This window comes from Nicrophorus vespilloides, unplaced genomic scaffold (genome assembly GCF_001412225.1).
Source record: "Nicrophorus vespilloides isolate i.1.1-1 unplaced genomic scaffold, Nicve_v1.0, whole genome shotgun sequence".
NCBI lineage: Eukaryota > Metazoa > Arthropoda > Insecta > Coleoptera > Silphidae > Nicrophorus > Nicrophorus vespilloides.
In genome coordinates, this window is record NW_017098721.1 from 27,862 (window position 1) to 54,145 (window position 26,284).

At 33.8% G+C, this 26,284-nt stretch overlaps 6 protein-coding genes across 8 annotated transcripts in view; 3 read left to right on the forward strand and 3 right to left on the reverse strand.

Moving 5' to 3' along the window:
* Positions 1-1,097, forward strand: part of LOC108563059 — a gene marked incomplete at its 5' end in the record, with an annotated part of 18,552 nt that extends 17,455 nt beyond the window's left edge. Inside the window, one exon of the mRNA XM_017921618.1 lies at positions 760-1,097. Coding sequence (XP_017777107.1) covers positions 760-1,019 — 260 coding nt within the window. The remainder of the gene's footprint in view (positions 1-759) is intronic.
* Positions 1,098-3,125: 2,028 nt separating this feature from the next.
* On the reverse strand, positions 3,126-8,722 carry LOC108563061 (solute carrier family 25 member 35-like). 3 transcript variants are annotated; one of them, XM_017921620.1, is made up of 6 exons: positions 4,667-4,772; positions 4,418-4,613; positions 4,115-4,358; positions 3,825-4,063; positions 3,550-3,775; positions 3,126-3,494 (listed from the first exon to the last, which is right to left on the reverse strand). In XM_017921620.1, exons 3-6 carry the CDS (start codon positions 4,356-4,358, stop codon positions 3,280-3,282), a joined length of 924 nt encoding a protein of 307 aa, XP_017777109.1. In that variant the 5' UTR covers positions 4,418-4,613; positions 4,667-4,772; the 3' UTR covers positions 3,126-3,279. The 3 variants fall into 3 exon arrangements, with proteins under 3 accessions (XP_017777109.1, XP_017777110.1, XP_017777111.1); XM_017921621.1 differs by lacking the exons at positions 4,418-4,613; positions 4,667-4,772 and adding an exon at positions 8,678-8,722; XM_017921622.1 differs by having other exon boundaries at positions 3,550-3,769; positions 4,418-4,726.
* On the forward strand, positions 4,740-7,291 carry LOC108563060 (probable receptor-like protein kinase At5g18500). Its single transcript, XM_017921619.1, has 7 exons — positions 4,740-4,829; positions 4,897-5,101; positions 5,158-6,409; positions 6,463-6,618; positions 6,671-6,774; positions 6,833-6,938; positions 6,991-7,291. Exons 2-7 carry the CDS (start codon positions 4,917-4,919, stop codon positions 7,186-7,188), a joined length of 2,001 nt encoding a protein of 666 aa, XP_017777108.1. The 5' UTR covers positions 4,740-4,829; positions 4,897-4,916; the 3' UTR covers positions 7,189-7,291.
* Positions 8,723-9,830: 1,108 nt separating the features above from the next.
* LOC108563058 (actin-binding protein IPP-like) lies at positions 9,831-19,088 on the forward strand. Its single transcript, XM_017921617.1, has 7 exons — positions 9,831-10,284; positions 10,341-10,624; positions 12,494-12,762; positions 12,825-13,065; positions 18,010-18,356; positions 18,404-18,621; positions 18,675-19,088. The coding sequence occupies exons 1-7, from the start codon at positions 10,099-10,101 to the stop codon at positions 18,900-18,902; spliced, it is 1,773 nt and encodes a 590-aa protein (XP_017777106.1). The 5' UTR covers positions 9,831-10,098; the 3' UTR covers positions 18,903-19,088.
* An 86-nt stretch (positions 19,089-19,174) lies between these two features.
* Positions 19,175-24,395, reverse strand: LOC108563053. The gene is made up of 8 exons (XM_017921610.1): positions 24,195-24,395; positions 24,033-24,131; positions 23,678-23,980; positions 23,382-23,630; positions 23,154-23,315; positions 21,061-22,878; positions 20,699-21,009; positions 19,175-19,577 (listed from the first exon to the last, which is right to left on the reverse strand). The coding sequence occupies exons 1-8, from the start codon at positions 24,393-24,395 to the stop codon at positions 19,175-19,177; spliced, it is 3,546 nt and encodes a 1,181-aa protein (XP_017777099.1).
* A 428-nt stretch (positions 24,396-24,823) lies between these two features.
* The window catches only part of LOC108563054 (cyclin-G-associated kinase), a 7,554-nt gene continuing 6,093 nt past the window's right edge, over positions 24,824-26,284 (reverse strand). Inside the window, exons 14-16 of the mRNA XM_017921611.1 lie at positions 25,899-26,272; positions 25,675-25,836; positions 24,824-25,617 (exon numbers count right to left, since the gene is read on the reverse strand). Coding sequence (XP_017777100.1) covers positions 25,507-25,617; positions 25,675-25,836; positions 25,899-26,272 — 647 coding nt within the window. The 3' untranslated portion in view covers positions 24,824-25,506. The remainder of the gene's footprint in view (positions 25,618-25,674; positions 25,837-25,898; positions 26,273-26,284) is intronic.

The window sequence follows — 26,284 nt, forward strand, 5'->3', positions numbered from 1 at the left end:
AATTGCTATACGTACAATTCTGGTAATTTCTATAGTGAAAACGAAAAATAAAGTTACGTATAACTTTATAAATTTTGATTTTAAAAACTTTATGAACAATGACGAATTATTCAATATACAGTTTAATAAACTTCTTAGATTTTAAATCCGTTTTCTTCTTTGAATGAGGTAATATTAAGATGGAAAAATTTTAAGTACGAGTTTTAAAAATAATTGATCTAGCTTTTAATTAAAATATGTTCACTCCATAGGAGACAACAGCCGATAAGTTTAGACCACTCATGTTGTGCAAAATCCTTGTACGACATTGGTCCAAATACTTGAACACTCTTTAAACATCGATTTACGGAATATCCCCAAAAAAAAAATGAGAACAATATTGTACCTTATAGTTTTGTTGTTATTTTTGTATTGACTATTTATTATTTTTGATTTATATATGTGCTGAACGGCACTTGTGGTAACAATGATTTGGTTTTTTTTCTTCTTTCAAGTTTGCCCGAGCTCGTCGGCCCCTTGCACACCGATCACGGAGACGGCCGTGTGAAATTTATCACTGCTTCTTTCACGAACAATTAAAAAAAAAAAAAAAACATAAAACGCTCATAAGTATACACACGCCAAATTAACAAACAACACAACAACAACAAAACAAGTATAACAAACAAAAGCTAAGCAAAAAAAATAATTAAAGCAAAGCTCGAGCAGCAGGCGCAAGCTGGGATCGAAATACAGAAACAAAGAATTGTAAATTTGCAGCAAACGCGGCGCGACCCGAGCTGGCGGTGGTAAGGGCGTCAGCCCCATCTTTCCGCCCCTCGATCATCGGTCGACCGGACTTCTACGTCCGATACGGCGAGAAGGAGCGCGAAGCTGTCGCGAGTTTCGACTTTCTCGACGATTTCTCTACATCCGGTTCCTGTTCGGGATCAATGGATGAGCAGGTCGTCGTCATCCAGAAGCAACAGCAGCAGCACAACCATCAACATCACAACAAGCAGCAACAAATTGGCGACTGACTGTACAAATCTTGAATAACAATAACTTATTTTTAATCAAAACATGAACGGAAGAAAAAAAAGTATATAATATATAAATGTAATTCAGACCGTTGAGGTGAAATTTACTAATAATACAAAACAGAAAATAATAATGATAATATTAATGATAATGTAAAGAAAAAATGAATTATTTATTTTTACGCTTTTAATTATTTATTGTAAATATTATGATTTTTCTTTCTTTGTTATATTTCTATATTTTTTTTTGTTTAAAAAAGAAAAGGATAATGAATATGAAATGGAACAAATTGCGAAGAAGCTAAGCATAAAAAAAATGAAGACTGTAAATATATATGATTTTTGTTTATCGTTTTCTTCTTATTAATTATTTCTCTTTTGATTCGATTTTGTATAGATAAAAAGAAAGGGCATAACGATTTTAATAATATTTAACGTTCTCTGTTATTTTAAAATTCTTTGTTTCTCCTTGATTTATTATTACTCTCTCTCTCTCTGCGTGAGAAGAAAAAAAAAGAACGAATTTACGACAATTTTTGTTGTCATTTTGAACGTATCTGTTTATCTTGAAAAGTAGTCACATATCTTGTGATATTCAACTCTCTCCTATACTCTCGTGTACTAACTTTTAATGTATTAGATATGGACACATTCGTATATATCAAACGTTATTTTTCCCCAATCTTGATTTCTCATTGATTTAGATCGACTTTTTGAGTAAAGTAGGCTGTGTTAGAGGAAAAGAAAAGAAGTGATTCTCTCGTTCACTATATTGATATATATATATATAGTTAGTATACATAAGTATGAACAAGAAAAAAAAATCTAAGATTTTTTTATGAAATATTTCGAAAAGTTAATTTAAAACAAAAATTAAGAGCCTGCGTTCAGTATTTTCTTTTGTTGGATTTTTTTATTATTATTTATAAATAATTGAACTTTTCTATTTTTTTTGTAATTTTCGTATGGATTTGTCCTCTGTATCTACCGAAACGATTATTACTTCTAATTTTGTAATTATTTAATACATTTCTGATTATTTCGATTGTTGAGTTTGGACGAGTACGATATTTGATTTTATCCCTATTACCTTTGTATACATGTGTAATGAATGTAAATTTTTCGTGTGTAGAGTGTATTTTTATATAGGCTTAATTCCGTATATATACTATATATTTCAAATATACAAATTATATATACATATATTTAGTACAAAAATAGAAAAAATCTTACATAAAAAAAAAATAAGCAAACAAGTAAACTTTATACTCCTATATCCGATATCCCGGCACATCCAAGCAAATTTTCAAATTTTCCACATAAAATTCGAATTAGTTCATTTAATTTTTACTTTACAGCAAAATTCTTCAAAACAATCATCTAAATAAATAAATATTTGAATTTTATATAAAAAATAATAGAAAATGGATATATAAAAAAGAAGTTGTTGCAGTATTTTGTATAAAATGATATACATTAAACGGCTTTTCTTAAAAGCTATTAACAGCAAATGTAAAGGTAAGTTTATCAACTTTTCTCATTCAGTTTTAAGTTCCCCTTTTTTCTGCTTTCCCAAGAAATTTTTGAAAACTTATGGTAAGCATAAGCATAATAAAGATTCATCACCTGTTACGATTTTACTAAAAGTGCTAGAATCTCCATTTTCGAACTTTTCCAAGAAATATTCGACAAAACGAACACGTTTCTTTATTTTGGTATTTCATTTATAAATCGTGGAACCCATCGAGCAGCCAAAGTGATAATTTAATATTTGAAACAAAGCCATGGCATTCAAGCCCAGTTCATTAACTACCATTTCCTATGTCACTCTTGGATTCAATTATGCACTAATCTTGCCATTCTTACTGATCTTCTTGAAATATCGTTAGACTTTAACAAATTGAGAAACAACATTTGTTTTTTCAGAAATATATGAATTAATGCTTAGACACTTCGTAAATAGAAATTTAGTGCATTAACACGAAACATTAATGATTCTCCAGTTTTTATCATTGGTCTTGACGTTCCTAAAAAATGTTTAGCATATTTAGCGCAACTTATGTAAGTTGTATAAAACAATTTAATATTTTTTATGTAAATACAATATTTAATGACTCCATCGGTATTCTTTATTCGTGCAGTGTAATACTATTACCAATATAAAAGTTCTATAAATCAATAAATAGTATGCTAACTGTATAATTAACTATTACAAATAAGATTCGTTTTAAAACAAAAAAAGAATATCTAGCATCTATGATCAATTGAACGATCTCATGTCTTTTGCCGTATATTTATGTTGAAGATCTTTGAAGATGTCCCAGAATACTAAAGTTAGAACAGTGTGCGGCCCAAGTCTCATGTACATGGGTCCAATTCCCTTATAGAATGCCCTCAAACCTTCGGTGTGATAAACTTTCGATACACAATCGAAATACCCGTTGTACAACAATCCTTTCCCATCCGCGCCAACACCTGAAACATACAAATAATTAATACATTTGTAAGATTTTTTATGGTATGTGCTGACCTTGATTGTAGAGCCTAGTTAAAATAAGATCAAATGGAGTGACTAAGACGCTTATAGCAATGCCACCAACGAAACTTGAACAAAAAGAAGTTAGAAGCGGCCTAGTCTGAAAGTATTCTTCGCGAAGTATGAATTGCTTGGCGTAGGAAAATCCTAGTAGTTGTGCGCTGGACGCCACGAAGGCCCTTGGTAAAGAAGCCATTCCTCCTTTGTAAAGACCCTTAATCTGCAAGTTTGAGTTAGGCAACCAAACAAACGCGCATCTTTTAACTTACTCCATGAGTCTTGATGATTTCAACCAATGTGCTCCAGAGCGGCAAAGATTTGTGTTGATGACCAACGGCGATAGCTTTCGCCGCTTGCGATTGTTTCTGGGTCTTAATCAGGAACATGGGGTTAGCTAAGTAATGCCCGCAAACACCGCACAGCCCAGCGAAAAACGCGCTCCTGTAGAATACCATGTTTCCATCCTTATCCCTGATCAAATTCCTGTTATCAAAGAATTGAAACCCGCCTGAAATAAGAATTATTCGAATGTCGTCAAATTTCAAACTGAAAACCTAACCTAGTCTGGCCCCATTCATGATCAATTGCACCCAAAGTGCAGGCACTAGTCCCTTCTGCAATGCAAGGATACCATCATGCTTGGCAATCTGGTAGCTTGCATGCAAGGCATTCCTGTAGTGGACGACATGCTGCCCCTTGGCTCTGAGCTCACCCTGCAGCTGAAGCCTGGTTTTGATGACCTCGAGGGGATTTGTGAAGAATCCAGCACTCACAGCTGCACACCCAGCAACTATGAAGTCCATCTGTGGTGTGAACACAACCAGAATGTAAATTTTAACCCATGCCTTCTCACTGAACTCACATTTTTCCCATGAATGCTTTGATCTGAAAGACAAAAATCAAGGAAATGGGAGAGAGAGCCTCCAAAAAAACTGTCCTCTTGTTGTTTACACGCGAAAGCGATAACGGTCCACCAACTACTAGATAAGATTATAAGTTTTCTAGCTGATCTTGACCTTTTCTTGGTTCCTTCTTGGCCCTATGCCCATTTTGTGAAACTAAAATAAACATTGTAAAAGTTTCGCAGTTTTCAAAAACCTTTGCATCGCACAATATTGCATTCGAAACAAATGGTAGAATACTGCTTTAATGGTAAATGCAAATAGCTCCCACTTTCCAAACTCGCTAATTGCAATTAGACGAATAAACAAAGAATTGTGGTTATGTTCTTAGAAAATATTCATGAATTAGTAGTATTGCAGTCAATAGAACAGGTAAAACTCAATATTTGTAAAGTCTCATTACTTCCACACATAATAATTCAATTTTTAATGATCTTAGTGAACTTGGTAGAAATATATATGATGGAGTCTTCATTGGAGATTAGAAAGCTACCTCCGAGTGCTTTGGGAGAACTGGTGAAGATCCTTGAGTACAATGAGTCTTGGAAGAGGTTGATGGCCATTGTTCCTAAACATCTGGAGAAAAATAACTATGATTGTTTAATTGATAGATTCAATCCAAAATACAACTCTGAACATTTCCGGTATTGTCTAAGTTGTTTTGGTTAAATCAATTGGATTTAATTGTATTTTTTTTTAGATTAATTGAGAATGCATCAATTTCCTTGCATAGAGCCTGCACTGAGATCTTATTGGATGAGTGGGGCACCTCTGATCGGGTGCTCCCTGCTCTTGGACATTTGCTAAATCTTTTGAAGAAAGCTGAACTGTACAGAGCTGCAGATTTTGTGGCTGTTAATTTGATGGGGTTGGAAACGCCAGAAAGACCTAAAGAAGGTCCAGCAGCTCTGATATCCACAACATTACCACCAGAGAGTCAAGAAATTGAATCAATTTTAGATAATATCAATGTAAACTCCTCAGACATAGAGAATTTGAACAGTGAGGTGAATAGCAATTCAGATAACAATAACATGGTGGTGCCTACTATAACCATAACGCAAAATTCCTCTGGGTCTGCAAATATACCGGTAGTTGTTAATAACAGAGAGAGGGAGGTTTCGGATATGATGAAGTTTTCGTCCAGCGAAATAATAAGCAATGGTGACTCCAGTTTTCAAGTGCCTTTGGTTATTAACAACACCGAGAGCGTAGTTTCCAATACTATTCCAGTTGATGACAACAATCTACCTGATCTGAGCGTATTGAACGCCGGTGATGATTTTGAATTACCAGCTTTGACCGCTTTGAACTTGAACAGTGATGTAGCGAGTAGCAATTTACCGGATTTCACTGGACTGATCTCTAAACCGGAAATTTCGCTGCAGAACTCCGTACCAATCATTCCTCACATCTCCCAACTTTTAGTGGAAGACAACAACATTCCAAGTTCACTCAGCAACTCCGACGAGATACCTCTGCTGAACATCTTAATGCACAGCACAGTTACGGAAGCTCAAAGCTCCAAACCCACTTGCTCTTCGCCTCTGCCAAATCTTTCTCTGAACACGCTTCTACCGCACTTCACTTATGCAGAGCTCGAAGCGGCAACGCAAAACTTCAATGAAACGCCACACGAGAACTCTTGCGATATGGAGAAGACCTTGGACGAATCGAACGGCAGGTTTTTGGGTTGCGGGGCTTTCGGTTCCGTCTTTCTGGCGCTCGGGTTGCTGGGTAAACCTATAGCAGTGAAGAAGCTCTACTTGGATGAGGTCGAGGAAGTTAACGTCGACGATACTATAACGAAGCAGTTTAGGAACGAGGTGGAGGTTTTAAGTAAATACAAGCACGACAACCTTTTATCAATTTGTGGCTACAGCTGCGATGGTCCTACCTACTGCTTGATGTACGATTACATAAGCGGAGGTGCTCTCAATTACAGGCTAGAAGTAAGTTAATGAAAATTAATAGAATTCAAACAAATATTGTTTGTTGTTATTAGAAAAATAGCGAACATTTGGAGTGGAAGGATCGCCTGGCAATAGCTTCTGGTACTGCGGATGCGGTCTCCTACTTGCATACAGCCTTCAACACTCCCTTGATTCATCGAGATATTAAGACTGCCAACATACTCTTGGATTGCGCCAACAAACCCAAAGTAAGTATTCACATTAATACATAAAACTACATTTAAAGATCACATTTTTTAGTTAGGAGATTTTGGTATCATAAAACTATTGGCGAATCAAAATACAACCATAGCTACAACAACAATTGGTACTACAGTCTACATGGCTCCAGAGGCGCACAGATCGTAAGTTAGAAAGTTAACAAAATAATCAATAACTTATTTAATCTTGTTTAACTTTTAGTGGAGACGTTTCAGTCAAAACTGATAGTTTCAGTTTTGGAGTTGTTATTTTGGAGCTTCTAACGTCTCTGCCACCTTTAGATGATGCGCGTGATTCCAGAGATTTGGTATGTAGTAATAAATGAGTAGAGACGACAAAATGATACATTTACTTTATAGATTTCTCACGTGGATGAAATGTGCGAGGATGAATCCATTCTGCCGTTGTTGGATTTGCAAGCAGGAAGCTGGATGGAAAATGAGATGCATATTGGAGAGAAACTGTACAGGATTGCTACGTGCTGTTTGGATGAGAAACGCCGAAGACCCAATATGGTCGAGGTCACATATATGATTAAGAATATTTATGATTATTGAGGCTGCAGTGAATTGCTATCATAATCAACATATTTATATGCTTTCGAATGTATGAACACAAGTCGATGAATCTAAGCATTTATTGTTATTTAATGAAACTTATATATATATTTGTTGAAGATAAAATATTTTAAATAAATTATTACACATTCTATAAATTGCAAGTATATATTGTGTTTCATTTTGTTTGTTATATTATAAATTTCACTTCATATAATTAAAAGTCTTTTAATATTGAACTTAACTTAAATTTAACAATTTTGGTTTCAATCAAAATTGTTAAATCAAAATTAAGCTGGACAATTTCGCCAGTTTTTTAAATGACAAGGACTATTTGTCGAGAAGCAGATAATTGCCAAAAAAGAGTTAATAAGTATTGAGAAGAGTTTATCATCAATATCGTCAATGGTAATTTTTGAAATAAGATTTGATTCTTCTTCTGTTTCTTCCCCTCCGCCGAGAGTGGTATTATGTAACTTAACTCGCACTAACAGAAATAGTTTGTAAATCCGACTTTTACCGAAGAAGTACGAAAGCTATCCGTGTTGCACTTTCAACTAATTCTTCCATACACCCATTTCTTATGAGACAAAGGACTTTATGATCAACATCGAAAGTAATTATACCATCTATTCAAGAATTCTTCAATTTAGTTTTCAAAATAAAACAATTTCAAGAAACTAGAATAATTTGATTATTTATTTTTTAATATTAATACTCATTAATATATTTATTTAATAACCAAGATAATCAATTTAAAACTCCAAAAATATAGAACATAATTTAAAAAACAACAACAAAAATCAATTGACAATTAAGAAAATACGACTGTGAATTCAATAAATTGATATAAAAAAAATCTAAAACAAATCAATTAATAAGTCAACATATTAAAATATTTATATTTAAATCAATCTAATATTTTAAAAAATATTGAGAAAAAGACAAAATTAATCGAAAACCTTCGCATCTTCGCATTTTGTCATTCAAAGTTGGTTTAAAAAGTAGTGATCATGTTTGACAATTGTTTAATTTGAATTTCGAATTTAATAATATGATTTTGTTCTTATATGAATCAATTATGATTATACTTTAATAATGCGATAATCTTTTCATATATATTGTTTTATTAATAAATAATCTTGATTTGACATAGACAACGTACGTGAAATACAAATACATATAGTTCAATTTATTTAGTAATTTAATTTTGAATGTTAAAAGCACTGCATTCTTCATTTGTTTAAAACATTTAAATGACATATGTCAAAGTACTAATTCATACTTGATTATGTTACTATCTGTACTATTTTATATATAGACATTTAACGCACTTTTAAAGAAATATATAATAATTAAATTGATAATAAAATGTACACTAGATCAATAATAAATAATAGTATATATAAATAATTACATAATGTTTATATCTATTCTAATCCTTATAAGACTTAGTTACAATTAACAAATTTTATAAGCCTGTACTTGCCTGTTTTCTATTTTCAAAATTACATAATATTACCGATGTTGTTGATATCAATTGGACTGACTTATGTCTGCAAAACCAGTGGCGGATTCATTAAATATTTCTTTAAGGATAGACCTAAATGCCTTTAGTTCAACAGTTAATATTTATTTATGTTGTATAATTATTATTTACATAATTTTAATTTCATTATATGTCACTGTTATAATAAATGTTAAGTGTAATTAATATGAAGAAATAATTCATATTTCTTCATGCGAAGTAAAACCTAATAGATTTAACTTTTTATGTTGAATAATTTATTTTTCAGGTAATGAAAATATGAAATACGTAAATAGGAATCAATATCACCTGAAAGACACGTTGTTTAATAAGTCCATAAAAGTGTTATTGGACTTAGTTGTTGCCTTGTATTAAGATTTGGTATTGTAACAAATAAATTTATATTTATTCCTAAATTTTATTTTATTAATTATAAAAAATTGAAAATGAAAGTTTTATTAAATAATATAATTGAATAAGGTAATATAAGTATAGCTAAAATATTGTATTTGTCTAGGAATTTTAATATTTCGTTTGTATAATTGTTGAAATTTATATAATTTGAATGATGAAAAGTTTTGAAGTTTAAAAATTTTGAAAAAAAAAATCTTGTCCTTTGCGAAAATGAAAAATGTCCAAATACAAGTAAATGTTAAACAAAACTTTTATTGAACTTATATGTTGGCTTCTGTTAAGATTTGGTATTCTACCAAATAACTTTGGTTTTATTCCTAAATTAAATTTTATCAATTACAAAAATTTGAAAATGAAACTTTTATTAATCAATATAATTGATTAAAATAATATAAGTATAGCTAAAATATTGTATTTATCTCAGAATTTCAATATTTCGATTGTTTAATTGTAGAAATTTATATAATTTGAATGATGAAAAGTTTTGAAGTTTAAACATTTTGAAAAAAAAACTTGTCCTTTGGAAAAATGTATAAATATAAGTAAATTTTAAATGAAACTATATACGCTATATATTGCTATATACTATATTATGTTCTTTGGTAATAAGAGGATAATACGCCACTGTATTATAATCCAAATAATCCAGTTTCAATCTTTTAAAATAATGTTGGTAAGACGAGTGTCAGTTCCAAATGTTTCCAGCACTGAAACGTCAAAATAGAATAGCCATCAATCAAAACAACAGAACATTTGTTTTAAAAAGAAACGAGCGTAAAGAATTGCAAATAAACAATAGAGATTTTTTGGATCCAACCGGAATCTCGCAAATGATGAAACCCGAATGAACAGTGCATATTAATAAAGGATGGACCAATTTTGAGGGGCTGGAAAATAGGCGTAGCCTCGTGCAAGTACTGCTAACAAAATATTGTTTACAACCGAAATAACAAACAATCGAATAAGAAATGGATTTCATAATACCGACGATCAAGAAGCTGAAGAACATCAACACTGACAACAACAATTTCATCAAGCCCAATGAGGAGCGAACATGTTCTTATTCCATGAAAATCTTGAAGAATTTAAATAACTTGAGGATTGATGAGAGGTTCTGTGATGTGGAGATTCAATCTCAAAATAGAACTTTTAAGGTAATTTATTTATTTTAGTTGAGTTATTATTTATTTGTTAATTGTTATTGTTTTAGGTTCATAAAGCTATTTTGGCATCAAGTTGCCCATATTTCCATGCAATGTTCACTGGTGGTCTCTGTGAGCAGAATCAGCATTTTGTAGAGCTTCCAACAATTCCTGCATACATTTTAGAACTAGTCATCAACTTTATCTACACGGGTGAAGCCAACATCAACCAGAATAATGTACAAGATCTCTTTGTGGCTGCTGATATGCTGGAACTGCATGAAGTTGTTCTATCTTGCTCTGAATTTCTTGAGAAGGAACTGCATCCAATTAATGCCATAGGCATTTACAGGTAAATATTTTATTGATTAAATACCGTAAATTTTTATCTTAAATCAATGTTCTCCAAAAAAAGAGGCTTATAAGAAAAGTCAGCTAAGAAATGGTAATAATTTTGTTTTGAAGAAACTTAATAATTATCACTTTTTGATAAAAAGAAATGAGAATTTTTATAATATAAAATTGCATCTTTACATGAATATCTTAAATTACTAATGGATAAAAAAAATGTTATTTCAGTAAATATAAAGTAATGAATTGTATACATCAGTGATTCTCAAAGTGTAGGTCGCAAAAAAATTGATATCAGACAGGACAGTATGTTTTTCTACATATACCCATTCTTCTGGGGTCCTTTAAAGAAGGGGGTCCCAGACCAAAATGTTTGATAAACACTGGTGTACATTACATGTATACTAACTTTAGAAAGTATTTGTTGAAGTTTAACTAAATATTAGCACATTTTTCCTGTAAAAAATCAAGTAAAGACTAACAACCTTTGTAAATGCATTTGATACAATCAAATTTACTTTATTATTTAAGAAATTTATATTATTTTTTAATCAATTGAATTTTGATACAAACATTCAAAATAATATCGAAACTGTTTATTATCAATTATTGATAAAGTATTTTTTTTTCATATTGTACAAATATATATCAAGTACAAGAATTTTGCAAGTGGTAATCCTTGACTAATGGAAACGAGCAAAGAATTCTTGAAGTGCGTATCATGATAAAAATATACAAGGCATGACACAGAATTGTTTTATTTTTGGATTCTGCTGGTCGTAGCCCCACATTGAATACTCGGAAAAACATCTCGTATATTTTACTTAAATTTGATTACATTCCACACTTCATCATAAATACGTTAGGTGGAAACGCTTGCATAACGAAAACATACGTTATATTAGTAGTAATAATAACAGTAATTGAAAAAATAATAAAGATATAATTACTCTTTTTTTTGTTGATTATCCGTTTTCTTTAACAATATTTAATTAAACTAATTTTCTTATACATTATCTACATCAGGAATCCGAAAAGTTTTAAACATTGCCCCAACCTTGGCGCATTGAATTTTATATATATTTTTTTGTTTTTACTTTAACAAAATGTCATGAATTTTAATTTTTAAATCGAGGAAAGGAAGTGAGCAGATAATTAATTTCTTATTATGAAATTTGACCATTTTTGCAAATTATTAATTTTGTTTTCGTTTTGTAATAATGCAAAAAAAAATCGAAAGTAAACAAAGTATTTTTCTTTATTCTAAATAGATAATGCGGAAATCATTAATAATGTTATTGACAATTTTGAATAAGAATAATTTATGATTTGCTTTAGTTCCTCCTTTTTTGTTGACTTTTTTTATTTTTGCTGTACTTAACTATGTTATAACTCCAGTGTTACTATGAAGAATCGCAGATTTTTTTAAAATGCAAACAGACCAAAAATTTTGAGAAACTCTGATATAATTATTAAATCACTTAATGTCAGGGTAAAACAACACGTACGTTCGTATGAACTCTTAGTACGTTTGTGCGAACAAAGAGAAATGTGTATTAAAATAAAAGTATATGCTTACATTTATATGTGAATCCACTGTTTATGTTCAAATTACATTAGCTTAATAATTATGTGCGTATAGTCAGGTCTCAGTTAACCTGAGTATACACCAGCGGTGGACAAATGCGGCTCTTTTCATTAGAAATTGCGGCTCCCAGTTCTCAGAGTGGTGGATATGGTTCATTAGAAAAAATAGCGATGCCGCCCTTATATTAACGATATATACAAAAACCTCCGTGAAAGGATGAAATGTTTAGTTAAAGTATCAAATAATTAAGTTATAGTGTTATCAATTATCCTTTTGTTTCAGATTTGCGGAAGCGCATAATTGTAAACTGTTGACGAACAAATCGGTGCAATATATCGAGTCGCATTTCGTTCAGGTGAGCGAGGAGAAAGAGATTTACGAACTGCCCAAAGAGCTGCTATTGAAATTCCTCACATCGGAGTACTTGTGCGTCGATTCGGAATTTCAGGTGTTCCAAGTGGCGATCAGATGGATCATGAGCGATATCGTAACGAGGCGACGCTACGTTTTCGAAATACTTAAACACATCCGTCTACCTTTACTCTCCTTAGGTTAGTCTCAAGAAATAATGGTAAAAAACATATTTTAATTTAAATATTGTGTATGTTGAAAGGTTTGTTAGAACGCTCTATACCGGCGTGCAACGATAGTAGCTTAAGGGTGGCGCTGCGTTCCGTTCACGATGATCTGAAGAACCGCAAGGGTTGTCTGGTGCCTTTATCGGTGAAACCGCGACTCTGCGCCAAAAAGGACATCTACATGATCGGAGGTTCGAAACGAGAAAGGTATCCCACCTTCCGACAACGATCTGAATTGAATTACGCTGCCGTTGAGAAGTTCGACGTGTTCAAAAGGTATTGTGTTATTACTACCAACATCGTAACCCTCTATTGCAGTATGTATATGCTTCCTAAATGTCTAGTATATACTATTATGTTCCCAAAGAATAACTCCATGCAAGTGAACTACATATCAATAGCTAGATCTCATTATATCGATATTATGTTAAATTCCCATTTGTATATAATAGAGGGGTTCCCAAACTTTTTCGGAGGCGTCCCAAGTCGAAACATTGGTCTATCTCAGGGCGAACTTTATGTTAATAGTAGTTTTTCTTCAATTTAAAGCGGCGCACAATTTGTGAATCCTTGGACTGTGTAAACCTTGAACTAAAGTAAAGCATTTATTGTAATGATACTCTTAAAACAATTTAAAAAAAAAACGAATTGGAAATTAATTATATTTCCAAATAATGCTTACTAAATTGTTTAAAAATACTTGTTTACCAATCGTGATGAAACCGTCACAGAACACGCATTTACTGTAAATTTAATTAGACATGCATTTGTTACCGAACCTTGAACTAAAGGTAACTAATTAATGTAATTGTACTGAAGGTCAGAACATTATTCAAAACAATTTAATTTAGACAAAAAACAAAATAATGAAAATTGCATTTGCACATCTGTCGATTATTCACGGTTTTTACTATTCATGATCTATAATTATACAGGGTTCAAAGTATTTCCTATTTTTTAAGGAACTAGTAGACCTGAAGGTCACATTCAACCTTGATGTAAACAAATCAATTATTCCAACATTAGATTTTTTAATAGTTCCTGCTTCTATTTCTCGAAATATCAAAGTAATTTCGATTATGTTGGTTGATAATAATAATAATAATTTAAAACCATACATGAATATTACAAGTAGTAGAAAAATCACAAACTGAGTAAGAAAATTTTACTATTGAACTGAACTTAAACTAACTTTCATATTGTTTAAGTCTATTTGCAAAAATAAGGAAATCGCCTGTAGATATGACTAAAACCAATTATTTGCATGTGTTGGTTAAAGTTAAATGCACTTGTAGTGGCGTTTTGTATTCTATCAATTCTAACATATTATTAACTTTCAAATTTATAAATAATTGTATAAAAATCCATATATTTCACCACCCCATCTTAAATAGATACTCAAATCTTAAAATGGGCCCACAACAAACTTAATGTGGCCCTTTAAGGACCTACACTTCATCTAACATTATCTGGTTTTTATCTGGTACCTATTAATATGGACCTTAAAATTGAAATGCGCCTAGGGCATGTCAACTGCTAAATCCGCTAGTTTCACCACTGTTATTAATATGTTAAATGTGTTATTAATTTCTAAAAGTTTTTACTTGTTCTTTACAGTATTTGAGCATAGTTATCTTCTTATTTGAATAGTACTTGTGAATTATCAGAGTCCTGATTAACTTATGCCGTGATGGTGTTGCTTGCCGTAAAAAGTTTCTTAGCTACTTATTTCTGTTGTATCTGACGATATTTTGAAAAAGATAATAATGATTAATTACTTATAGTTTTCCCAAAATGTTTCAAAATGAGATAACGTTTACAAGTAATAACTAACATAAATGTTCTAAATTTAAATGTAAATATTAAAGCAATGTCAAATAGGATGTCTTGAGGGCTTTTAACAAATAAGAACAAACTAAATGTCGTATTTGATAATAAAATCAATCAACTGTTTAATGAGCCTTCAGATCTATTTATGTGAATCAGGAGGTAAAACCGAGGCCGTAAAATATGTTGTTCTGACGAAACATCTAAAATGTATGCCACATTATTTACTTTCAGTTATATTACCAGGATAATAAAATAATTTTACCTTAAATTAAATCTCCATGTGGTTATAAAAGATGGATTATGTTTATAAAATTTCATTTTGTATTTCAAATTTTAATCTTACTATTCTCATAAAATTCTACAGCAAAATAGAATGTTCAACCTTCTTTATCTCATGACACACTTGATGAAGTTTTAAATTATTAACTAATTATAGGTTAGATTTCTATAGAAAATAATTTAATTAATCTGATAAAAAAAATTCAGGGCACATCTAAGATCTTCTTGAACATATCGAGGTTTCTATTTAATTGCATAAATTTAAATTTGACGAATTTTAAAGATAAATATAATTTTGGTTCATAACTTCAAATATTAATAATTCAATATTTATTTATAATTAATTCCAAGTGGTTCAGTTGTGAATAAATATAAATTATAATAAAAAGTTCTTGGTACAGTTTCTCAGGTATTTGAACTTTGTTTATCGAATTGTTTTGATTGTTTACGTAAATTGAAGAATATAATTTAAATATAAGTTTATATCTTCGTAATTTAATTTGCGTGTTGTGAGTTGTAAATATTTTACATTTGTAATATATTATGATTGATGCGAGTAGTCAGTATTTTTGTATATATTTTTTTAAAATTTTATTTTCATATTTCTTTTCTTATTATGAACGTCTATATATGTAGGCATTTCTTCAGCGGCGTGTCCCCCGTGCAAAATATTATTTGGGCCCCGAAATCACTCGGGATAGAGTGTCGGTTCTCGGAGGGCCCTATTAAGAAAACCGTGGGCCCTAGACACCAGTTAGTTTTTTTGTATTTGAGGGCCCTAAACATTTTTACTTTATTTAGGTCACCTTCTTAAGCCTAACCGGAGGATAATATTTCCGCTTCATATTTGCAATTTTATTGGGTTCATCAATTCTACGTTTATTCAGCTACGCTTTAAGTGGAGATTTTAATTAAATTATTGTAATTTCTTCAAATTATAATATTATTACTTGATCAATTTTTTGATGAATATTGACAGCGATTTCGATTAAAGCATAATAAAACATTAACAAAATTTAACAATAGAGTTAAAACTTAATTAGTCTCTTAAATTTGATGACTAAAATATAATAAAGGTTGCGAAAAGTGGTAATATTGTTTGTGAAAAAAGTAAATTATTGATGCGTCATATAAATTAAAGTTTGTAACAACGACCTTGGCTCATGGACCGGACTTACATTTTTTAATGATCTACACTAAACAAAGATGTAAAGTTTGTAATGCAAATATATTACGCATTCTCTCAATTGCCTCAATCTTAATTATAGCAGATCGTTAAATAATACGCTTTTAGTAGTAAGCACACTAAAATGCACATTAAAAAAAATCGAATTCTACAAAAGCAATGAAGCAGATAAATGCATTTAAAATATTTAGTGAAAGTGTAAAAGAAAGATACGAACAATATACTTTAAGAAAATGCCAGATAAACAACACACAAAAAAAAACCTCAAACAGGTGAATTAAAGATTAAAATTAAGTCTACAAAATTGGTTAATTTTTTAATATTTAAAATCTATGAGAGTTGTAGAAGATATTCATGCGAATATCACATTCTTCGTCATCGAAATTTGTACGGTATTTCCAACCAGACAAAATGAGAGAAAAACAAAACAATTATGTAATTTGAAAAGTTGATTAGGTAAACATATAATAACCGGTCTGGTGACTAATTAACATTAAATTGGTGAAGAAATAATGTAATTTTGACAAATTAATATACCTTTAAACAATGTTAATTGACAGCGGTTCTCAACCTAGAGGTTGCAATACATTTTTAATGGATCGCGCTATGACAGCTGACATTTTGGGTCAAAGAGTGAAACAATGGGTTTCAGTACAATTTCAAACACATATATTGGATCGCGCGATAAAAAGTTGAGAAACACTGATCTAACATATAAGAAATAACCATATATGTTAGCATATATATTTTTTATAATCTTTAAAACTTTGAATGTTAAAAACTCTTCATTTTAAAGTTGTATCCAAGAATTTAAAAGTATCATTTATTAATAATTACTATTATTCCATATAAGAATAATATTTTTTTTATTTAATATTATTTAAATTCTAATTTATCATATGTTAGAATTAAGAAATTGTTTGTTTTGAAACTAAACAAATTACTTATTGTAATTATATGGCAAGTGTCAACATTTCGCGTAATTTAAAAAAAACAAGTTGTTATTTTTAAATAAGAGGAATTTGAAATAAAATGTGAAGATTATTTATCTTGACCTTGGATCTGGTCAGGAGACGGGCTGAATGAACTTTCTTATAATAAAAACATCACAAATGTTTCGCGTTCCAATCTTGGTAGAAACAAAAGTTTAAAATGTCTATGAAAATAGAAGAACCTATAAACAATTAGTAACATATCAAAATATAATTTAAAAAAAAAGAGGAGAAAAGACTGAGGTCAATAACTTAAATGCTAATGTGTACAGAAGACTTAAATAGAATGATAACGTTAATTCGATTCTGGTGTAATTTAAAAACATTAAGTTAAATTGCATGTTTCTGTATAGATGCAATGGAGCGAATAAAGATTACATTAGCATTGAAAGTGTTTTAAAATAAATGTTGCAAGTTGAAGGATACCGGTTAATTGCTAAATTTCTAAACAGTGGCTCGTTCAAGGAGTCTCGTAGATTCGAAGGACAAGTGCATGGATCTAATTCAAACTTACATTGGAGAACAAACACGCGGTTCAATATTGCGTCTTCTTTCCTTACGTGTATGTGAATTCCTATTTTACATGTGTTTCTTTTTTAATACTTTATTTATATTTTAAATTTCGAAACGCGCAAGTGAAGACATGTAAATAAGAGTCCCAGGTATTGGAGATAGATCGGCGACCTCGGCGCACGCTGTACCTGTGGGGAATGGGGAAGTAAAAGCGGGGAAGTGGCGTGAACGAAAATCAGTTTGCTCTCGGACCGCTCTCCGCCAAGTTTACTTCCTCAATTGTCGTGCAATTGTTTCGCTTTTACATTACAAACGCATTTGCAGCAATGACGATTTACGGGAAACTTGTTCAAATTATAATCGCTAATTCGATGTTTGCTACGTAGTGCAATTAAAACCACTTTGTTATTGTTCGCTTAGGGCATGGTCGAGGGCTCCTGATATGAGCGTGAACAGGATCGTGCCAGGCGTGGCTACACTCGATGGGCGGATCTACGCTATAGGCGGTGAACAGGAGACGAACAGTTTATCCTGCGGCGAGTGTTTTGATCCCGAAGAAAACGCCTGGACGATGATTGCTAATATGTCGGTGCCTCGGTGCGATTTCGGCCTTTGCTCTATCAATGGTTTCTTGTATGCACTCGGCGGGTGGATGGAAAACGATCTACTCAGCACCATAGAGCGGTACGACCCGAAATTGGACGAATGGCGTTCGGCAGGAAATCTGCCGCATGCTCGATTCAGCATGGGCGTCGTCAGCTATGAAGGTAAGCCAATCAAGAGTGCGGAAACCAAACTGACCGTTTCTTCTCAGGCTTGATTTACATGGTGGGCGGATGTTCGCAACACGTGCGCTATTTGCAAGATTTTCTCAGTTACAATCCCAGTACCGGGGTGTGGCGTTCGCTTCCGCAAATGACGGTTGCACGTTCGCAGATGGGCGTGGCCGTGCTGAACGACCACCTCTACGTCGTGGGCGGAGACCACAAAGATCAAGTTCTGAGTTCAGTGGAGAAGTATTCGTTCAAAAAGGTAAATATTATAAGAAAGTGCACAATCCACATTAACATCTATGATTTATTTAGAATAAATGGACGAGCATACCCAAAATGAACATGGCTCGGAGTAGACCGGCTGTGGCTGCGGTGGATGGTCTTTTATACGTGATGGGCGGGTACCAGAACCACGACCATTTCTACCGATCGCAGTACACGATAGCAGCGATGGAATGCTACGATCCGACCACGAACCAATGGACGGATTGTCCGGATTTACCCGATTCACGAGCCGAGGGCAGCGCCGTAATCGTTTAGTGAAAAGCACGCAACCGAAGAATAACATAAGTACTAACCAAAGTAAAAGGGGGGGCCAAATTTACTACCTTAAAGAAACCAACTGAAAACAAACAAATATGGCCTGCCAATAATACAAAAAACAACAAAAAAATCATATTTAAACATTAGACGTAATTGAATTGTGGTGAAAGAAATGAGAGTGTACGTGAACGCGTTTTTAATTCGCATTTCTTTTGCATGAAAATTTAAAAAGTAAATTAAAAAAGGTTATATGATATCCTCCATAAATATCAGTAATCGACGACGCTGTGGAAGGGCATGAAGACTCTGTGATCGGACCACTCGGTATTCTCGATCATCCTGTAAAGGGACAGGGCGAAGTAGGGGAATGAGTTCAGGATGAAGCAGCTGAGCGACTTCTCGGCGGTGTCCTGCAGGATGAGATTGTTCTCGACCACAAACTTGATGAACTTGAGGAGTCCCGATGGTGTGTCATTATGCTCGATGAAGGTGGCTTGTGGGTACTGCTTCTTGGCTGTCAACACCCAGCAATTGCCGACGATGTTCTCCTTGTGCGCGGTTTTATCCAACGAGGAGTGCAGCTTCGACACGTCGACGGGGATCTTCGAGCCGATGCCCGCACACGCCAGTACGTATCGCCATTTCTTCTTGTTCGACCAGAAGAAAATGTGTCTGAAAATTTTATTCGGAATGTACAGTTTGATAGTGTCGCTAAAGTTTTAGAAAAAAAAAAACTTTTCATAGTAAAACTCTATAAAGTATACTTAAACTCGTGAGTGCTCACTTATATCATAAATAAAAGCACTTACGAATAACCATAATGCATAAACTACATTTTAGAGTGCTGATGATATTTATCATTTGTTTCATGAAATAACGTTCTAGTCAAATATCATACAAATTTCGAAAAAAATAACTTTATTCCAAGTAACCTAGGAAACTATAATCTCTTCCATTTCTAGCAAACTTTAGCGACTCGCCTTTTACATATAACACACACACATATATCTATATATACAAAAGTTTAAGGAATGCCATAGTTTCGTAAATATTTGTAAAGCTTCGTATATTTCATTTCGTGTCTTTATTGGAAATGCTCATTTCTCGTTTAAAGTACGCGTTTCTTTTTAATTTGCAATGCAAATTCTGTTCGGTTATTATATTTCCACATTAAAATGAAAAACACTGCACATATTGTGTTATGAGTGTTGCACAAAGAAAAGGTGTTCAAGAAAAATAAAACAATTTTCCGCGCCGTGTAAAAATATTGTTAAACAGTGGAAAACGTTTCCATTGCGAAAGCAGCTGTTGCGCAAGCTTTTGAGAACAAAGAACAAGATGCCTCGTATTTACGTTTTCATGGCCCGCGTTCGATACTTTTTGACTAACCATGTATATAAGTCATTGTTTTTACTAAGAAATATATCTATAAATAATTGTAATTGTTTAGTAACTTTTTTTTTTCCGAAACTATACCTCAAATAGAAGGTAAGTATAGTATTAGTTCGTATGAACGTACTCAACTTTCATACAAACGTACACATTGTATTAAACGGTCTACATATTTTAAGTTAGTCTAACAGTAATGTTATTAGCTTCTTAAATCGAGTATTTAAAAAAAAACAGTTGCTAACTTGCATCGTTGGTAAAGATATTTGTTCGTTAATTCTGACAGGCAAATAATCATGTACGTATTATCGAACGTATTTAAATTAGTATATGTTAAGAAGGTGTCGACTGTTTTCAATAATTAATATACATTAATTTTATAATTTGAGTTGCTTAAAACTTACGAAAGGACTTGATGGATGGTAGGACGCTCTCCGGGCTCTCCCAACAGCATCCATGTGAGCAAATCGTAGAGCTCCATGTCTTTGGATAGGATGTGAGCAGTGGCCTTTTCCAAATTCTTCAGAATATCAGGCACGTCTTTTCCGAATGGATGCGCCCCATAGTTCATCGCGAAATGTACCAACATCCCAGCAACTTGAATGTCCGAACTGCAGGTGCATTCTAAAGGCAAGTTCTGCTTGTACAGCTTATAGCATTCGCTCGCGAACCATATTATTGTGGATTGCGGTAAATTCTTGACCTTCGACAGCGCCTGAAAATTGCAACATAAATTTCATTCTATATAGCAGATGATGGAACGGACTTTATGGATTCCAAACTCGGCCAAGCGAACTGTCCCATTCAACGTGATAAAGACGTTGCTTGGTTTCAAGTTTCCATGCACGATCGGCTCATCGTGATCGTGCAAGTACATAAGTCCACTTAAAATCTGCTTGATCAAGTTGAATCTACAGATCTTCATCTGCGACTGCTTCATCTTCAGCACGTACTGACCCAAATTGTACTCGCACAGAGGTGTAGCTACAACAAGAAAATTCGACTCGTACGCGCATAAGTAATACTGCATTATATTCTTATGCTTGAGCTCGATTATAGGATCGATCAGTTTCTTGAGAAGCGGCGCAAAAACATCGCTCTTCGAGAGGAACTTCACAGCCAGAGGTAAACTATCCTCTCCTAGTCCGATCTCTAGAGCTGCGAAGTTTCCGCTCGGCGAAAGAATGTGCGACTTCCTCTTCTCCGCGTTGCTGATGCGAATGCGACCGTTGAAGAAGCTTTGGGAATCTTCCATCATCTCCAAACTCCTCAACAAAGAGCAATATCTCGAATCCTGAAGCTCGGACTCCTCGCAATCCTTGGAACAGATGCGTCCACAACACACTTTACCGTCGTCTTCATCGCAAACGGCGTAATGGTAGAAATCGGTGCGATTCAGGCATCCACAAGGTTTTGGGATGTCGTTCAGGTACACGTAATCACCCATCCCATTCTGATTCGAGTTTTTTGGAGCGCCGACGTGCTCAATCACCGAAATATTTACGTCCTCCAGCTCTTCAATCTCACCATTCACCACGCGCTCCACGTATTTGGGGAGTACGTTCTCGAAGTCTATGGGCATTGTCACATTAACCTTAACCATCTCCATCAATGCCACCTGGCTAAGGATAGTTTCACCGCGAATGCTGTGACTCAACAGCACTTTCTCCAATTCCTTCAAAAGGACCTCGCTGGTATCGGGATCTGATTCGTACAGTTGCCTCACGTTCCTCGTCAAATTGTAGAACTCTCGGTGCACTGCACGAAGTTTCTCCTTCTCGACGTTCTGCTGCATCTCCAGATTCACTTCCAGAGTGAAATCGAGGACATCGCAATCTGGTTCCACCGGCCGATCTAATTCCCACATGACCTTGTACTTATTCACGATCAAAGCCAGAAGACCCTCCAGATATTTGATCGCCAAATCGACGTTCTTATCTTTACTAATGAAATGGCACTGGTGGAACGGCAAAGATTGGATTACCGTTTTCCAATGCTCCTTTATCAAACTGCTTCTCGACTTTGACGGTGGCTGCGGAAACTTGTCTTCGTCGACTATACCAATAGCTGTTTTGATAGCGTTAACGCAATCAGTTTCAACGAATTCCTCCTCAATCTTCAACTCCTCCGATTTCCTCACCTTCAAGCACTTCCGTCGCTTGTTTTTCTTGATTTTCTCGTATTTATCGATGAGCATGTGCTGCTTGGAAGTTCTCCTTTTCAAACCTTCAACTCTGCCGAGCATCAAGTTGAAATCGCCCTGCGATACCTGCATATTGTTGAGCACGTTGATGTACGCCTTGCAGAATATCTGAATGTCCTCGCGATTCGAGTTCAGCCAATCTGCAGCGTTTTCATGCGTGATTTTGCAAAACGCAATCGGAGAGAAAGCCAGAAACATCAGTTCGTCTTCTCCAAAACGTCTAACCACATCCATGCAACAATCCAAACAGCCGCACATTATCAGACCCTCTACTACGTAATCCAACTCGTTGAACGGGTAGATCTTCATAATCGTATTCAAAACCAACAAAGGCAACTTAAGATTCTCCTTTTCGCCACTTTCCAAATGTTTAGCTAAAGCCTAAAGAAAACGAAATCAATATATTTGTCAACTTTAGTCTAGGTTCCAAAATTTAGTTTAGATAAATCTTTCTTTTATATAAATTAATACATTATATTCGCGAAACTTGCCTTGCAACTTCATAAATCATGTTTATATTTAGTCTCCATTATTACTTTGACAAGTATTTAGAATCTGCTTGTATTAATATAAGTCACTTGGTAAGTATTGCGTTTTTGAGAAATATGTCTATGAAGTTAGATTTTACCCAAATTACAAAAACTGGAAAAACTAACATCTTTTATCAACGAAGCAATATTAAGTTGTTCCCAAAGTAACTCGAAGCCGCTCTCAATTTTCCCGGCGACAAATCCGAAGACATGTTGTAGCATCTGAGCCACGGTCGGTTGATCCACGTGATTCTTCTTGGCGGGACTGGAAATAATCTTTAGCCTATCCTAAATGAAAATACGAATAAATTAGTTTTTCTTTGTGTGTGTAAATCATCGAAGGTCTAATGTAACTTTAAGGTAATCAGAAAAGAAGAACTTCGACTTCATCATCTCCGCTTGAAGTTTATCGATGACGGAGAAAGGTGGTTCGAGATTCTTCAGCATCGCCGAAGAGAACGCATAACACAAAGCGGTGAATCCATCTGCGTTCCTTCGCTTCACGTTCGCCCCTTTCACCAGCAGCTTCGAAACTATACCAAAGTCGTTTCTGTAACTGGCCAACATCAGTGGTGTTACTCCTGTAGGATTCACGGCATTCACCTGAAGACAAAGTTAATTACTGATGCTTTTCACTTTGAACATATTACGTTGATGTCATTGGACGATAGCAGAATATCCAGCAGGACATTCCATTCCCTCCTTATGGCTAGATGCATAATGCTGAGGCCGTTCTTATTCGTCGCGTTCACATCGATTTGGCCCAAATTCTTGAAGCTATTCCAAAGCAGCAGGAAACTGTCTTCTGTCCACATGCTATTGCCCAAAGCCATGAACAAAATACCGTCGCCATTGCTCGGTTTGATCGACGTATCTGCATTGTTCGACAACAGGAACTGCACCATCTCCGTTTGCTTCAGCTTCACAGCCCAGCACAGCGGAGTCCAATTATTCTATTAACTTCAATAGTCAAACCAAACAATAAATTTCTAATATACGATGCACCTTGTCGGCTTCGTTGATGTTGTACCCATGCTTGAGTAGATTCAACAGAATTTCCTTTTTACTCAAAACCGCTGCTCCTATTATCAAAGGGATTCCGATCTAAAAATGATCTCAGTTTACCTTCAACTTCGTTAAATACATTTTTTTGTTAAATATGAAGACCAGTTCTTTGCACTTCAAAATGCACTTGACTTCATCCAGTTCGACGGCTTTGAAGTGGAACTCCCAGTTATCCAGGTTGTTCCTCGATTGCTCGTAACTGCAGCTCTGCTTCTTGTCCACCTTCTTGCCATTTCCGTTGGAGCTTTTGCTGTTGTATATAGTCACGGTTTTGTTCTGCTGTCGCAAACGTTTCGGCGACATCCCTGGATAATCGGAGAAATACCGCACAAATATTGAAACACACGCACTTCGATCAATGCTTACTTTCAAGACATTGACTATTTGATTTTAAATCATCAAAAACAACATTTGTTTTATATTAATTGCTTATCCTAAAATAATGAATAAAATCTGTTAATGAAATTGTAATATTATACAGTTTTTCTGTAGTAACTTCTTGAAAAGAATAGAAGTTAATCTATCTATCTTTAATTAGTACTCTTTTATTTTACTATAAATGTTTTTTTTTGTATATATATGTCATAAATAAACTTAAAGAAAATATGCAGAAGTTAGTTCTCAGGCGAAGTGTACGTTAGTATGAACCTTGAGTACGTTCGTGCGAACGTGTATACAAAATTGTGGACATGAGAATTTATATAGATTTGAGATAATAACAAACATTATGCTGATTAAAACACTAAACATTTTCATTTATTGTTATTTATCCATAAAAATATATAGTAATAAATTAAAATAGTTAAACATATTGCCAATATTGTCCATCGTTCTACGAAGATGGTAGTACTCATAAATATGACAGGAAAACATTTATTATATTTTTTTTATATATCGTTCATCTGTTTTTGTTGCGGTCTCTCCGGATTCTAAATCTTGGATTTAAATCACATATAGCAAATAAAAAACGTAACGTCCGTTCGTTTCATCTAACAATAATAATATCATATAGTCTCTCTCATGCCACAACGATGCCCCCCAAAACGAAAGTGTTTCGTCTTAAATTAACATTATTACTATTACATTACATATATTATTCGTTAAAAAAATCAATTCACAGCTATAAAGAAAACAGCATAGATAAAAGCTCAATTATACATAAAAAATATATACGTCTTTAACAAACAACAACAAAAAAAAGTAATATGTACGGCTGGGCTTCGAACTGATCGTGAAGCTAAACGAAAACGGTAAAATGGAATGTTTTCAATTTATACTTTGATTCTCCCTAGAAAAACTCTTCGCTTTCTGGTTTTAAACTTAAAAATCTAGAATACTTTTCCATTTTTTTTTTGCATTTTATATGTATTTATATATATATATAGTTTTCTTTTTTTATGGAGGTGTGTTTGAATTAACTGGAGAACATGTTTTGTTGCGTTGCGTCGTTTTCGAAATCTGACCAGGCGTTGTTCATCTCCATGAAGATCAGCTTCGCCAGATTTTCATTTTCAGTGCCCGCTTGCTAAGGAATTAAATACAGTATTAGAAACTTAAACTTGATTTTACTTAATTGACGTACCTTGTCTGGATGTACGGCCAAGCAAGCTCTGCGATAAGCTTTCTTAACATCAGCTGGAGTGACCAACTGATGCATTTCGCATTTGTTCCACTTGGCACCGTCCCAGAGGATCGTGTGCATCGAACACAGCAAAGCTCTGATGTTTTGCTTCTTTCCATCCACCTGTACAATAAAAGTAAATAAATAGAAAAAAAATATTTACATTAATAACAAAAGTACTGTACCCATTCCAAAATCTTCAATTTCTCCGGGTCCATATCCTTGACCAACTCCTCCTTCCTCATGTCGTTCATAGTTCTGGGACCCGAATCCTTTTTAGCGGTAAATTGATAACCCTGAGATCCCAACAAATCGCCGAATATGTCGGTTGGCTTCGGTTTGACGTCGGGCGCGGCCGTTTTCTTACCGAAAGCAGTATCGAAATGCGATCGGCTGTAGTCGGGATTGGCCGGAGATTTAGCGTGATGCTGGGGCGTTGTGGAAGCGCCGTGCTGAGGCGTGGTGGGTGGATTCGGAGTGAACATACCGTTGTTATTGGTTTGCGGTTTACTATTATTAGCCCACTGATTCCCACTGAAATTCATACCATCCAAACCACCTAAATAATAAT